Below are 15,226 nucleotides of genomic sequence, written 5' to 3' on the forward strand. Positions count from 1 at the left end.
TTTCTCTCTTTGGACTCTACTGAGCAAATGTGTACTTGGGCATTAAAATGAATCTCTAACACTGATGTCTCATGACATTATTTCCCTTCTTTAATTTGTATGCTTTTAATGTATGTTGGAGCTTCTTGTATGAAACTGAGATAATACAAACATTTTGTTATATAAGGGAGAAAAGAGAAATCTATTACTTTTTTTTAGTTTATTTTCTTCCCAATATTGAGCATAGTTGAGATTAAAAACACAGCTTAATGATATGATTGATAAATAGCATTCTCTATAATGCCTTGGAAAAATGGTCATGAACTTAGTAAAATGCCTGAAATTGATATACTCCAATAAATAAAAGCCCCTGCTTTCCTCTTGCAATGACTGTGTCTTCTGCTTTGCATTTCAAAATGCAGTTTTATTCAGTATATAGCCATGGCAATTTACTTAGTGTCCTGTGTGTTTGAAAGCGTCTTAAAAGACCTTAAGCTCGCAGTGGCAGAGGTTGGGAAGCCCCCTCCCTGTCAGAGGTATGTGAGGAGGACAGAGCAGAGAAGGGAGGCATGTGGCTGCACTCCTGTGCAGAGCCAGTTATGTTTCCACCATGAACTAAAGCCAGAAAGCTGCACTGTTGCTTAATCAGAAAGGGCAGGTGATGAAAAACAGGAATGAGGTTAAATCTGTGCTGGAGATCACACAGCTTTTCTCCCTCTGTTTAATTACTTTGCTCTTAAACAAAGATAGGACGTTACTGTGGGGTGCTTGTTTTAGTATTACAAAAATACCGATTTCAGAATTGAGCAAATGAATATGATTATTTCCTTGCGAAATCTCATATCTCTAGAAATATATTAAAGCTATATTAACCGTAATTAAACACAATTAAACATGTTGTTAAAGTTTTTCAAGAAATGCAGATTTGAGATAATTAAACAGTTAAAATACTACCTATATTTTCTACTGAAAACGGGTTTTTCTGTGTCTCCATTTTTATAGGCTATCAGGTAATATTCATACAGTGTCCCAAATTGTATTGAAGATGATGTTAAAGGTCTGTACTGGACAAGTCAGTGGGTCTGAATGGTGGGTTTTGAGAAGAGTTGATTAAATTCATTTCAGTATTTTTGGGTGCAGAATTTTTCACTGTGGTTTCTTTTTGGCCATGTGTGAGGTTGTTGCTTTGGTTTTCTTGTAGAGTGAACTTAAAATTTTTATTTCCTTTAAAGAAGGGAAAAGAACAAAGGAATCCATGTGGACAGCTAAGCACTACTCCAGACAATTTGTCTTATTGACTGCAGGAAAATTACTGGCGTGGTACCAGTGCCCTTCTCAGCCACTTTGAGACTTGGCAAATTCTCCCTAGGCTGTTAGGGTAATGTTTGCATTAGCCTTTCGTAATAAACAGGGATCAGAAGAGTTGCAAAGCTAGATATATCTTGACTGCTTAAGGTGGAATCTTACTAGGGGGGAAAAAAAAAAAGGTAAATAGCTGAAAATTATTAATGATTTATGGAAAAGGATGAGCAGAAAGGTTAAGTTTCTGATCGTGGATATCTAAAACTCTTGACTTGGCCAGACTATTGATTTCCCCGTATTCATTGACAGTCCTGTTCATAATCAGGAAAGTGTCACTGTAGAAAGTCTCACAAGAGGAAGAGTGGCGGTGTTTGCACTTCCACTCCAAGACTTGAGAGAGCAGGTTTTGTGTGTGAGTAGCAGCAGTCTGTCACAGCTATTTCAGTACCTCCAGGCACCCAGCAGAATTTTATAGTTTCCCCCACAATTAGTGTTTTCAGCTGAACACCACCCCTGTCTGCTTTTGTATATCCTAAGTCCTGCTAAACACCTCCTGATCTTTAACGTCCAAACATATTTGAAAATCTGGTTTCTACCTCACAGGGGTTTTAGTGAAGAAATGTCTGAGCTGGGCTGTGAAGACTAGAACACAGTGCTGCCCTGGTGAAGCTCATATTGGATACCAGCTTGGAGGGAGGGGGATGTTGCTGGAAATGCAAGTCACCTTCTCACACCTCCATTTCTAGCTGAGTGATCCCTTCCCACCTCCACGGATGTCCCAACACAGGCAGCGCTTTCTCCCCCTGCCACAGTCAAAATACAGATAGCCATGGGATTAACAACATGCTGGCTGATTTCCTGGGAGTTCGGTTGAAATTCTAAAATCCCACCCCAGCATTGCTCTCTGACTTCAGACACCCCCAGTTTGTAGCTTTCTAAGTGCCAGTTTGTGATCAGTTAATATGCTGCTGTTTCTACATTACAGTACATCCTGTTTGTCCTTAGCTGCTTAGTAGCAATTCAGGATTTGACTATTGCAAAACATAGTTTAGGTGTAAAAATACTCTACATGCTTGTTTCATGAAGTAGAAGAACAGAATATCCATAATACTAAACTATAAAGTAGAGATAGTTTATTTGTAAGGCCAGAAAAAGCATTTAACGACCTGCTGAATGCCAAATCATTTCATACCATGTATTTCATGGACACAGGAGACATAAAATTATGAAAAGAAAATAATTTCAGCAGTGTGTGATGCAAGTAAAGTCAAACAGTGCTGTATGGAAAGGAAAACTGGTTCAGAGTCGAGGACAGATTGGTGGAGGGCCCTGTTCACAGGGTCATGGCTTTAGAAGGCTTGGCAAGACTGTAGGAAGTCCTTGCTTCATCCCATTAGTGGGATTTTGCTGCCTCAGCTGCGCTGACTTGCATCCTTGTGGGGCCATGCTGCAAACTGTGTCAGAGGCTTATCTGGGCTGCAGTAGCATTTTTTTTTGTGGAATTAAACAGTGCTCTTGACTTTAAACTTGTATCAGTTGGAGAGTCCAGCTCCCAGCAAGAGCTCCCAAATGCCTGTGTGGGCTCAGGCTGTGGGGAGCTGCTGGGGATATGCTGAGCTTCTCTTGCCCCTGCAGCTTTCTTCTCTTGCCAGCCTGGGGTGAGGGCAGCGATGCTTTGGTGTGCTTAGGTTGTGAAACCATGTGGGAACCTGTGATTGAATGTATTTCTGATCTGAATGCAGAGTTTGGAGGGGCTTCTCCCACAGGCTCATGACCCTGCAAAGTGGCCTGTGATAAACATGTATGGAATGTTGGATACAGCACAGCTCCTTTTCTGCAGTGTTTGCAGCAATAGCATCTAGATAAGCCTCAGTAGTGCTAGAAATCTGTGTTTATGTCAACCCATAAAACACATTTTATGTATCACACCAAGACTAATGTATAGAAACACGCTGTGTAATGGCTTAGGTTGAAACCTTCATCTGATCCATCTTCTGACTTCCTTCTTGGTAAGCAGGCGGGGAGAGCAGAAGAAAGCACAGCTTTCTTGTTAGTGTTTTGACAAATTTGGACAAATTAGAGGTCCAGACAATCACCAACTGTATGAAGTTCAACAAGGGCAGGTGCCTGATTCTGCATCTGGGATGAGGCAACCCTGGGTGGGTGTATGGACAGACTGGGGAATGAGAGGCTGGAAAGCAGTGCTGGGAAAGGGACCTGGGGGTCCTGATTGATGGCAAGTGGAATATGAGTCAGCAGTGCCCTGGCAGCCAGGAGGGCCAACCATGTCCTGGGGGGCATCAGGCACAGCATCACCAGCCAGCCGAGGGAAGGGATTGTCCCGCTCTTCTCTGCACTGGGGCGGCCTCACCTTGAATATTGTGGCAGTTTTGGGCATGACAATATAAGAAAGGTATTAAGCTATTAGAGAGTGTCCAGAGGAGGGCAACAAGGATGGTAAAGGGTCTTGAGGGGAAGGTGTGAGAGGAGCACCTGAGGGCACTTGGAGGCTGAGGGGAGACCTCACTGCAGTTACAACTTCCTCACAAGGCAAAACAGAGGGGCAGGCACTGATCTCTTTTCTCTGGTGTCCAGTGACAGGAACTGAGGGAATAGCACGAAGCTATGTCAGGGGTGATTTAGGTTGGATATTAGAAAAAGGTTCTTTACCCATAGGGTGGTTGGGCACTGGAGCAGGCTCCCCGGGGAAGAGGTCACAGCACATAGCCTGACAGAGTTCAAGAAGTGTTGGGGCAACACTCTCACATACATGGTGGAATTCTTGGGGTGGTCTGCGCAGGGCCAAGAGTTGGGCTTCAGTGATCCTTTTGGGTCCCTTCCAAACTGAAGGCTATTATGTGACTCTCTGATTGCCTTTTGGTGATCACTTGTTTTACTTAAAAGTTCCTTTTCTCTCTTTGTCTGATAGGTTTAGAAGATGTTGTAGCAATAATGATTCCTGAACCCAAAGGAAAAGAGATAGTGAGCCTCCTGGAGAGGAACATTACTGTGATGATGTACATAACCATCGGGACACGCAACCTGCAGAAGTACGTCAGCCGGACCTCTGTGGTGTTCGTCTCCATCTCTTTCATTGTGCTGATGATCATCTCCCTGGCGTGGCTGGTCTTCTATTACATCCAGAGATTCCGCTACGCAAATGCCAGAGACAGAAATCAGGTGAGCAGGGCTGGAATCACTGTTTTGTGTTTCTAAAAGATCCCCGTGGGGTTCAGCTTAGAAACAAAAGTTGAGGAAGTTGTGAACATGTGGAAAAAACAGACAAACCAAAACAAAAAAACCCAGGAAAGTTAAAGGAAGATATATAGAGATATAAAAACTTCTGTGTCTGGGAAAAGCCAAGACTTCTGTCAATATGGATGGGATTCAGGAAAAAATTAATAATGTATATATATATTATGGGGCTTTTTCCCATGCAAAACACACAAGAAATAAAAAGTTGATGATGTTTATTCATGAAAAGATTGTTTTGGTACATATAGCCAAGTGACACAGCAATGTATATAACTAGCAACCCTTGAGATTACAGTGATGACTAAAATAGAAGAGAGGTATGTGAATGTCTGTGTGTGAAATAATGGTTCACAATAAGTGAGGAAAGAACAGAATGTGTTTTCATTTTCATGCTTCTTTAGAGGGGTCTTGGGCTTGAAAGGCAAACATGTCCATCTTCATTTGACAATGATCACTGAACATGTAAGTGCTGTAATGATAGCCACCAATGTTATTAAATGTTATTATTGCTGTTGGGTTTGGCATCTTGTCCAAACCCCTTGAAAGAGATACAAAGCCTATAGGACTGGAGAGAAGTCAGCAGTGGGAATGAGCCCTGAGCTCTGAATTTACAAAGTACTGTCCCTCTTTATGGTAGTTCAACAGGGAATAATAATGGCAATGATAATAATAAATTTAATCTGTTCTTTTCTGGATACAACTATCTCAGCATCAGCAGAACTGGAAAGCCAAGGCTTCTACATTTCATGCTAATGGTACACCAGAAAATGTTATCAGTGTATGAAATCTGAGGAGATAACCATTTTAATGCAGGGGAAAAATGCACTGTAATTCAGAGAGGTTTCTGAACCCTCAGTAAATTACTTTCAGGGCCAGGAGGGTTGCCTTGCTTATTCTGCAGAAAAGGTAAAGCTGAGAGTGTTAATAATCATCTTGTAGAGAAAAGTACAGCCACACACTCTGTAACATATACTTGATAATAGGAATCCTTTGCCCTCCCCCATTGAAATTCAGGCATCCTCTGAGATAGAGTGCAGCTGCTCTGTATTTACAGACAGAAAGAATATATTTTCCTTTTAAATATACGGTCTGAAATTTTGGATAGCAAGAATGAGACTATCCCAGCTGGATTTTGAACATCATTGGCAGCAGATTCGCTGTGACTGTAACGGCTGTTGCGATTTTTAGATGCTTTGTCTGCAAAAGCACATGGCTGCCTAATTTGTGTGTGTTAGTGTGCTTTCAATCAAGTAATTATACAGGCAGATTAGCAATCTAAATAGACATACATAAACATAAAACTCAACAAAATAAGAAGCTCATTCAGGTAATACGAGGTTTTATATCAGGTAATATGATAGGTTTATATGTTCAAGAAAATTTTCTTTTCAGTGTTTTCTTTCCAAAGTTTGAATGAGACTGATATGTGCACAAGCATTTGTCCTGTGGAGAGGTTTTAGTAACTTTTATATCTTACTACTTTTGTTCTTTGGAAGAAGAACAACATGCCTCCTGAGAATTATTTTTTTTTGGCCACAATCGCACAATAATATGAGACAAATTAGAATGTCTGCAGCCATTTTCATCATACAGTTTTGTCTGACATCTCTTCTAATCTTTGTGTTAACTCTTTTCATATGAAAAATGGCAGCAATGTACAAAGCTCAATGATTTGTGTTAATGCATTGCTGTGGCTTGTTTGTTTTATTTCTTTTAGTCCTGGCTATGGAATATAATGATGTAGGTAGTTCAGAAGAGCTCAACTTGCCCTTGGCCTTGCCATGAGGGTTCCTCCCTGTTTCCCATAAAGTTCTGCCTTTCTTCTTTTCTTTGACACATTTTCTTGTAGCACAAGGATGGGATCACAAGTTTCTATGTTAATATCTTGGATATTCAAATATATACAAAAAAACCTCTATGGCTTTACTGGAGACAGGTTGTCACTGCACTCAAAACCTTTTACCATTATAACTTGCTATTGATATGAAGGTGGTGTGCTTACTTGTTGGAGAGCCTAGTGTGGCTTGGAATCACCTTAATCGTTAACTAATTTTAGAAGAGATGCTTTCTTTCTATTTGTATTTGATGTGTTCGGGCTGAAGTGTATCCACAGGCTGAAATGTTTGGATAAACAGAGCATTAGGGGAAGGGGAGCTAGCTGGTCTGTTGAGAGAAAGTTGTGCTGTCAGTTCCTACCCCACAGTGCGATGAATTTTCACTGTGCACACTGACTGCCCTTTTCTCAAAGTGTGAAAAACTGTGACTCAGTTATTAGACTTCAGTTAAAATAATTTTTTTTTTAAAAGTGTTTAATTTTATAATCTGAATTATTTAAAGTCACACAGTTTTTAAAACAAGGGTTCATGGGGCCCTATATTTTCTATGTTAGATAAGATCCTATGCCTATGTCTTTGCTAACCTGTGCCTTGCATGGCCTTCAGAGGTTTGGCTGATACTGAATTTGCTACCAGGGGCAGTTCAGCCTCCTATGGGTTGGTAGTGTGGGTACTGTGCTGAGAGAATGGTGTCTGCAAACTGTGACTGGCAGAAAAAATTGTTCTCTCCAAGCAGGAGAAGTGTTGCACTGTTAAATGAAAGCAAGATGTCAGAACATCTTTCCTTGGTTACTCTAAGTCTCCCTAAGTCATTTTCCATTTTGCCTCTTCCAAGCTGACTCATTGCAACTGTGTCTCCCTTTCATGAAAAACTTTGTGTGTCCTTTTGTTGAGCCCTTTAACTACCTTTGTCTAGTCCTCTTATATATGGGGACCCTCCTTTCCAGGCCCACTTCCCTTCTTGCACAGAAGCATAAGTTTCTGAGCAAGCAGTAAATCCAAAAGGAACTGATTTAGTTATCCATCAAGAAAGCAGTGAGTGCAGCTAGCAAAGAACCAGCTACAAATATGGTTAGATATCAAATTTTATTTCAATATATTTAATATTTAAGAGTACCTCTAACACAGACAACTGTACAGTGCATATGGAAGTAGAAGATAGATAGTAATATTCATATGGATGAACATTTTTTTTCTGACCTAACAAGATGTCCAGGAAGGTGATTGCCCTGATGATAATTCTTTTGATATGAAGAGGATAGATTTGCATAAGCAATGCATAGGCAATCAGTTTCTTCAGCAGCTTCTTCCGGGAGCCCTCCTGACGATGAGAGAGTTTGTAAAAAACTGTGGGAATTGTTTGCATCAAGAAACATCACGTTGCAGAGCTAATTAGAAGCAGTTTGGAATTACATGACAATTGCAGAATCAAAATCACGAAATATTCGAGTGCCAGAGATAATTCAGCAGAATGTGACTTGCTGTCACAGCCCTGTAGCAGCCAGGACACAGACTTAACAACAATCAAAAAAGAAAAAATCAACCCTGTCAGTGTGTCAGATTTCATATTTCACCAGTAATAGTGGAGTTCTCTTTCTGCTGTTTGTCAGGTGGGAAGATGACGAGGGGATGATGTTCCAGTGCCAGACTTCTTTACCGTGTTTCTTCCATGTCATTTCTATCCACTGGCTTCTTTTTAAGAGGAGTCAATGAATTTGAACAATGATGTTCAAAGTCATTTTGAAACTGGGTGGGCTTCATTAGTTTAGCAGGACAGTGGAAGCCAAAGCAGGTAGCGATTGCACTGAGGTTTGGGAGGATCCCATGCATCCTGGGTTAATCTTTAGTATCTGACTGTCAGTGTGCGGAGCAATTATCTTAGAAGGAAGACTGCTGGCTGTGGCTTTGAGAGTTCTGGGCCACTGAATAGAAACATCAGTCTTTGAAGCAGTTTTGGGAAGATGCTTCCCACAATGGAGTCTGCAAATTTTAAATGTGGACGGGAGATATGTCTGATACCTTGTCCCAGTGATGCGCTTCATTTTGCACAAGGCACAAGGTGATCTCCTCCTTGGAAAGGTGATAGTTTAGTAAGGATATTAAGAGAGAAAAACTTACTCTAGTTTTTCTTCTCTAGCATTTACGGTCATTTACTTTCTCAGGAGCATGTAAGTGATGCTTCCCATGCTGCTGCCCTCTCTTTTTAACTAGGATCCCCATTTCCACAAGACCGCTGCATCTCATATGCTTGACTCCTTCCAGTACTGAATGTTGCAACCATGCTAATGAGATTATAAGATTTATGATTGTAAATCTCTAAGCCTCACTTTAAACCCTTGGACTATTGTAATGCCTCTTAACTTTTAGGAGAAATCAATGGTTATTGATAGCACACCTTGCATTCAAATGGGAGAATACTTTGAAAGTATGCCTTTACTCCAAGATACTCCTGTTCTTTGAAAAACTAAATTACTCTCATTTGCATGTGCCATGAACTTTTCTATTTATGATAGATAAGAGAAAGCAAACATGAAAACAAGCAGATCAAAGAAGTACATGAGTTTTTAATCTTGTCCTTTCCCCTTCAAGTGCGTGCAAAGAAGAACTGAGACATTTCATTCGTTTAAGTAATAATAGTGATAAAAAGGAATCACAAGCAATTTCTGAAACAGGACATAATGGCTCTTGTCTTGCTGTATATTATCAGTCTGTCTTTGATTTACATTAAAGAACCAAATAGCTGGCAAGAAATGTTTCCAGCTCTCATCTGATCCCTTTATTTAAGGGAGACTGTGAGAAAAATGGACCACAGAAAGAGATGTTGTATAACTGCAAAATACTCCCTCACATGCAATAATTAGTTATGCTGGAAAGCTCATATATAAATCTCATATGATAGCCAAGATTGTTTTCACCTCTTTAGCCAGATCTGAAATTGCCCTCTGCTTTCAGTATTGCATGCATTTTGTCAGCTTCCATGTCTTTCCAATCCAATAAGCTCACTCTCCAAATTTAATTCAGTGATTTTAATTGAATCTGAAGAACAAAGTGGTAATTTATTAGTCATATCTGTATGGTGATTAGGCCTACACTTACAAACTGCCTCCAGCTTCCGTCTGTTTTTGGCTTCTTGCTCTCATTCCCTCCAGCTGGAAACCCTTCCTGCTGACCAGTCCCTCTGAACTCCAGCACAGGCAGTGTTCCCAGCCAGGAAAGTTGAATGTCTTCTGAGTCACCAAAGGCCCTAAGTCTCTCTCCTATCTAACAACACATGGCTAAAAACATAGATGGGGGGAGGAGGTGAAGGGAAGAGTTCAAGTGGTGGCAAATTGGGATGCGCTGTATTATGGACTGTTATGAAGCTGACAAGAAGACATTGGAGTAGGTGTTGCTGCCTGGAACTGAATGAGAGAGGCAGAAAAAAGGTGGGAAGTGCCTGGGAGGAGGGTCACCACTATGATCGGGAGACAGGAGCACATGGCATCTGAGGAGAGGTGAAGGGAGCTTGACATGCTAAGCTGGGAGAGGAGCAGAGGAGGAAGAAGGACTCTGCTTCCAGCCCTCAGCTGCATAACAGGTGGTCAGAAAGGAGTCAGAGTCAGCCTCATCTTGGAGGTGCACATTGATGGTGACAAATTACAGCAAGGGAAATTCCATTAGTATGTTTAGAAAAGAAAAAAGACTGAGATTGGTTAAGCGCTGGAACAAATTATCCACAGAGGTTGTGAAATCTCCCTTCCTGGAGATATTCAAAACTTGACTGAACACAGCTCTGACTTTGAAGTTGACCCAGCCTTGAGCAGGGGGCGGCTGGGAGTGCATGACCTCTCAAAGACTTTTCCAGCCTGTGAGTCTGTCTGCAGATGGCCTTGTTCATGGGCTAGCACAGGTGAGCAGCCAAGTCCTTAGAGCACTGATACAGGCACAAGTTCCACAGCACAGGACCACTGGGCAGTGGTTGTGTGAACTGCCCTGCAGTGTTCACAGCCTCTTGCAAGGGGCAGACGTGTCCATCTTCAGCGTCTGAGAACAGGGTGTTTTGCATCAGGCTGTTATTACATACTTTAATCCTGAGTGGCTGTGACCATGCTAGCACGATAATGGTGTTTTGGAAATATGGGAGAACAGACAAAAATTTCACATGGTTACCAATTTGTGGTGCACTGGAGGGAAAGATAGAAAGGGGAAGAATTGAGCAAATGGTTATGTATGGATAGGATGTTACTGCAGGCCTATATAGTGCTTTACCTGCAAGTAAAATGCAGATGCTTTATCCTCATTTTTGTACTTTGCATTGCTTTTACAAAGTAGGCTACTCTGCAGGAAAAAAGAACAGGAGAGACTTTTCACAGTTTTTGTGGTTAACAAATTAACAGCTCACTTTCAGGTCTTACATTTTGCTGAAGATCATGAATTAGTAATGGACCAATGTAAGAATAAAGTTCAGTGTTCACTCTGCTTACTGCCCAGTATTTTTTTTTTTAAGTGTCGTTAAAAAAGGAGAGAGAAGATGTAGGATACCCGAATAGTGGACTTTTTACATCTGTTGCTACTCACTGCTGTAGTGCAGTGCCAGGAGGGGCTCACATGCGATCTCCACTGGAACTCTATCAGAGTAGCTTTGCCTCATCTGCTCTGGGTTACCAACAAGCCTAGAACACCTACTGTGGCCTTATTATGAATTATTATATTTATACACTCTCCCTTTCCATGTACAGTCATTTGCAATTACTAAGAAGGGTAGGGAGAAAAAGGGATGGTTTCTGCATGAAGAGTTGCTCTTTTCGTAAGATCAAATTTTGTATTACAGCGCCGGCTTGGAGATGCTGCAAAGAAAGCAATCAGCAAGCTGCAAGTCAGAACCATCAGGAAAGGTGACAAGGTAATTTTTCAAAATGCTTGTTACTAAATGAAACTCTGTGCTGAGGATTCCTTCAGACCTCTGGGACAACGAGGCAGAACAGAAATGGCAATTGCTTATTTAGCTATTGTGTCCTTCAGGTGGGGGAGGAATGCTGGTAAGCAAGTTATGTAGGGAATGGAGTAGAGAGGGTGATTCAGTAAAGATGCAAGAAATCCTTGAAGATAAAACACGCTAAATCTGCATGCTTCCCAGTGCAAGTTTCTAGCTGGAAACATGTTGGAAAATCTGACTTGCTGGTCTTGAAATGCATTTACTGGATTTGCAATCTACTTCAGTGACTGTTTTTACTTTGTCACATAGGCTCTTGTATGAAGAGATTAGCTAACAAAAATACAAAAAATGAAAATTATGAATGTTCTTTTTCCTGCAGGAGACTGAGCCAGACTTTGATAACTGTGCTGTTTGTATTGAAGGCTACAAGCCCAATGATGTTGTCAGGATATTGCCTTGCAGGTAAGTTGAAGTTGCTTTAGCTCTGATAATCTCTCTACTTCAAGACAGTCTCTGTTCTCACAGTTTCACACTGATGAGATTACCTGAGAGCTAGGGGAGGGAAGGGTGAGTTAATTATTTGGATTTATGCAAAATCTGTTGGTAAAGACATCTGAAATGCCTCTTTATTCAGCATGAAGTGAAACAGGTATTAATGGTTGTGGGACCTTGAGGGTTTAGTATGACAGTAAGAAATTTTGTCTGATCTGGACCTGTTACAAAGGTCTTCAGTAGGATTTTTACACTAAAGGTTTTGATTCCTCTGTTTTCCTCACTTTTTTTTTTCTTAATCAGTCCAGAATAAATGCCTTAGGAGAATTTGCTTCTGACTCCAAGGTGAACTCTGGCCACAGCAGGCAGGGATAGAGCAAGCTCCTGCTCTCCTTGGAGCTACTTCTTTTGCTGTCCTGGGCCACGTTCAGTCACTCAGAAAGGGATGACTTTGGTCAAAAAAATCCCCTATCATACAAAGAGATAACACTGAGTAGAAACAGTAAAGAAAGGTGAGAAGAAGAGCTCTTGGGTTTATTCTTTCTCCTTTTTTCCCCTCATGTGAACGTGTCCTGTGCAGAACTTACACTCGCAGTGATGTGGAACAGGAGCGGAGCCTCTTGCCACCCCTAACAGCTATATTCATCTTTGTGCTGTTGTATTGTCATCTGTGAAGTGACATGAAGGATTTCTCTAAGGAAATCAATTTCTTAGGAAATTTCTTAGGACCACTGGTTCCTCCAGGAGAGCAACAGGAGGTGTTTGATTTCCCTAGACATAAGAATCTCAAGTGCTGTACATACAGAACAGAGGGTTTTATTTTTTAATAGAGCGTCTTTCTTCTCCTGCATCATATTCATTGGCTTGAGAAACCAAAATACTTGTTTATTTTCCTGCTATGTTGTTCCCTAGTAGATATTTGAATGTTACAAGCTGTCCATTTCATCTAGTTCATGCAACTCATTAAATCTGTTTACTGTCATCTCTAAGTGGCAAACAAAAAGCAATGGATTAATCATAAATTTGACCTACTGTAAATCCTCACAATGACAAATCACATGTGAGCTCTTTTATTGTTTTACAAACAGACACAAACACATCCTCTGGTGAAGCAGAAATACAGAACAGTGAGAAATTACCAGAAAATACAGACCTTGGTTTGACATCAAACCTGTTTGCATAGAGGCAGAATAAAGCTTAGAAATTTTGCATGTTAGGCAGTGTTTGGAGGTAGTTATACAACATCTTAAAATATGTCTAAGCTTTAGCTTTCACTTGTGTGTCACCTCATAATTCAATAAGACTTTGTCATCCACAGCGTTGAGTCAAGCAGAGTGGATAGGAAACACATAGTTAACAGGTGGTGTTCGATTCTTGGCTGACTTAAAAGGTCGCCTAGAAAATGACTCATGCTAAAAGGGTAGAAGCTGCAGAACTGTCTTGTAAACTAGTCACGGTTTGAGCCTCAGCAGTCTGGAATTATAAAAACTCATCTTTCTCAATCAGCTACTTCACAATCCCTGGCTTCCTGGCTACACAAGTTGTGAGGGCAGTGTTTTGCATGTTCGCATGTGTTTGAACTTCTGAAACATGAAACGGTAGTCATGACTCTTTCTGCTGTTGACAGTCTTGTCTCCTCATTAAAAAATTAAATAAAAAAAGAAGAAAAAAGATTAATTTCTGTCTCTGTGAAGTGAGTAGGAGTGTGTTATATCTTCATAAAGATCTATAGAGTCTGTAGTTTTTTCCTCCAGCATCCTCAGTTAAACCATGTGAAGTTTCTTAATGTGGGAACCTCATTAGACTGCTGTTTAATAAGAGGCTGGCTTGTCACCAAGCTTGCAGAAGCCAGCACCATATGACACCAGTGCTGACTAACCTTAGTGTTTCTATCAGAGATGTAGAAGGTTTTATCTGCAAAGCAAAATACACCCCAGGCGTTGTACATGAAAGGTGCTGCCCTGTACTGCAGGTAGTACTGGGAAAGCCACTGCTGGCAGGCACGTGCTGTATAAAGCCCTGTGTATCTTGAGATTTCTTTTAAAGACTCTTTAAGACTTTGTAAGAGCTGAAATCTCCTAAGAAATTGGTACCAAAAGTCCACCAGCCAGTATTGCAGTGGATGAGCTCTGAAGTCAAATAGCTACATGTTGACTTGGACTTTGCTGTTTCCCCAAATGTCCCATTTTCTGCTGGCACTGGGATAGCTTGCTTGTTATGTACTCCATTCTGAAAAGCTCAGAGGAGAATTCCAGTGAACTTGTGCTTCTTCCTCTCTGTCCTCTTCAGGCAGCTCCCACAACTGACTGTATTAATAAACTTCACTCTACAGAGTGTATTAAATAAATAAGGAATGACACTTGGTAAAAAAAAAAAAAAAAAGAAAAGTGTTGACTTGCAGCTAGTTTTATGTTTAATGGTAGCAAACATCACTGAAGTTGTCTTTGAGGGCACTGACACAAGATCTCATGTAACCAAGTTCGTTGTTCCCAGAGTGACATCTCTTGTCACAGCCCTGGTTTGTTCTGCTTGTCCTCCATCTCCAGCTTCAAAACACCATTGCCTTTTCTGCTCTGGCTTTGGAGAAGTTACTGGTGCTGCTGCCCCCAGTGCAGTAGCTTTAGTAAACTTCTACTAACTTTAGTAAACTTCTACAGAGAGGCAAGACATTTCTTTCAACATTATCTCTGCTGAGTTCCTCATAAGCTTTTTTTTTTTTGGCTGTGTCATTTCTCTCACTAATAAACACACTCTCTGACCCCATTCCAGCTCGTTCTCTTCCCCTGAACCTTCACTCTATGAACAACTGTGATTTCAGAGTCTACTTCACTCCCGCTTTCTCTTTTTATTAGCTTCCTTTGAACATTATTTCATAGCACACATTCTTTCCTTTGATTTCTTCCTCTCACACTCATCATCTTCTTTTATCCTTCCTTTTACCTTAAAAGTAAACAAATAATACCCTAGATGCACCCCTAAAAGCTCAGACCTTCTTGTTGGATACTACAGTGTTCCCTCATCAAAACCCTTCTCAATCCTCTGCTTTAGCCCTAGGTCTAATCCAGGCAACTGATACTTTTACTCACGGTCCCTAGGGATGCAGAGATGAGACTAGGATTGGAAGGCAGAAGAAGAACAGTTTCCCCTAACCTGGAAAAAAGACTTCTCAAAATTGTTGGCAAGCTGAAAGCTTTACAATAGTTGTACTATAATCATCATTATAATTTGGGACTGAGCTCAACATGACTTTTTTTTTTTTTCTTGTGTGATTAAAATTGCAGCTTGAAAGCAAGCATAAATACATTTCAAACAAAAGTAATCACCAGTTAACAAACATGAAGTACTCCTTAGATAATAGTAAATGGAGTGCTCTGGGATGTTGAGGTTCTTTTTCTTTGTGCTCTGTGAACCCTGTGCAGTCGCAGAAGAGTGCAGGAGGGATCTCAGG

At 40.8% G+C, this 15,226-nt stretch overlaps 1 protein-coding gene across 1 annotated transcript in view; it reads left to right on the top strand.

Annotated features, from left to right (window-relative positions):
- RNF150 (ring finger protein 150) overlaps positions 1 to 15,226 on the top strand; it is a 114,000-nt gene that overhangs the window by 62,384 nt on the left and 36,390 nt on the right. The window contains exons 2-4 of the mRNA XM_050330624.1: positions 4,211 to 4,461; positions 11,182 to 11,253; positions 11,666 to 11,748. Of these exons, the coding sequence (XP_050186581.1) occupies positions 4,211 to 4,461; positions 11,182 to 11,253; positions 11,666 to 11,748 (406 nt within the window). The remainder of the gene's footprint in view (positions 1 to 4,210; positions 4,462 to 11,181; positions 11,254 to 11,665; positions 11,749 to 15,226) is intronic.

Source organism: Myiozetetes cayanensis, unplaced genomic scaffold (assembly GCF_022539395.1).
Source record: "Myiozetetes cayanensis isolate MyiCay16 unplaced genomic scaffold, myiCay2020 scf42, whole genome shotgun sequence".
NCBI classification, from domain to species: Eukaryota; Metazoa; Chordata; class Aves; order Passeriformes; family Tyrannidae; genus Myiozetetes; species Myiozetetes cayanensis.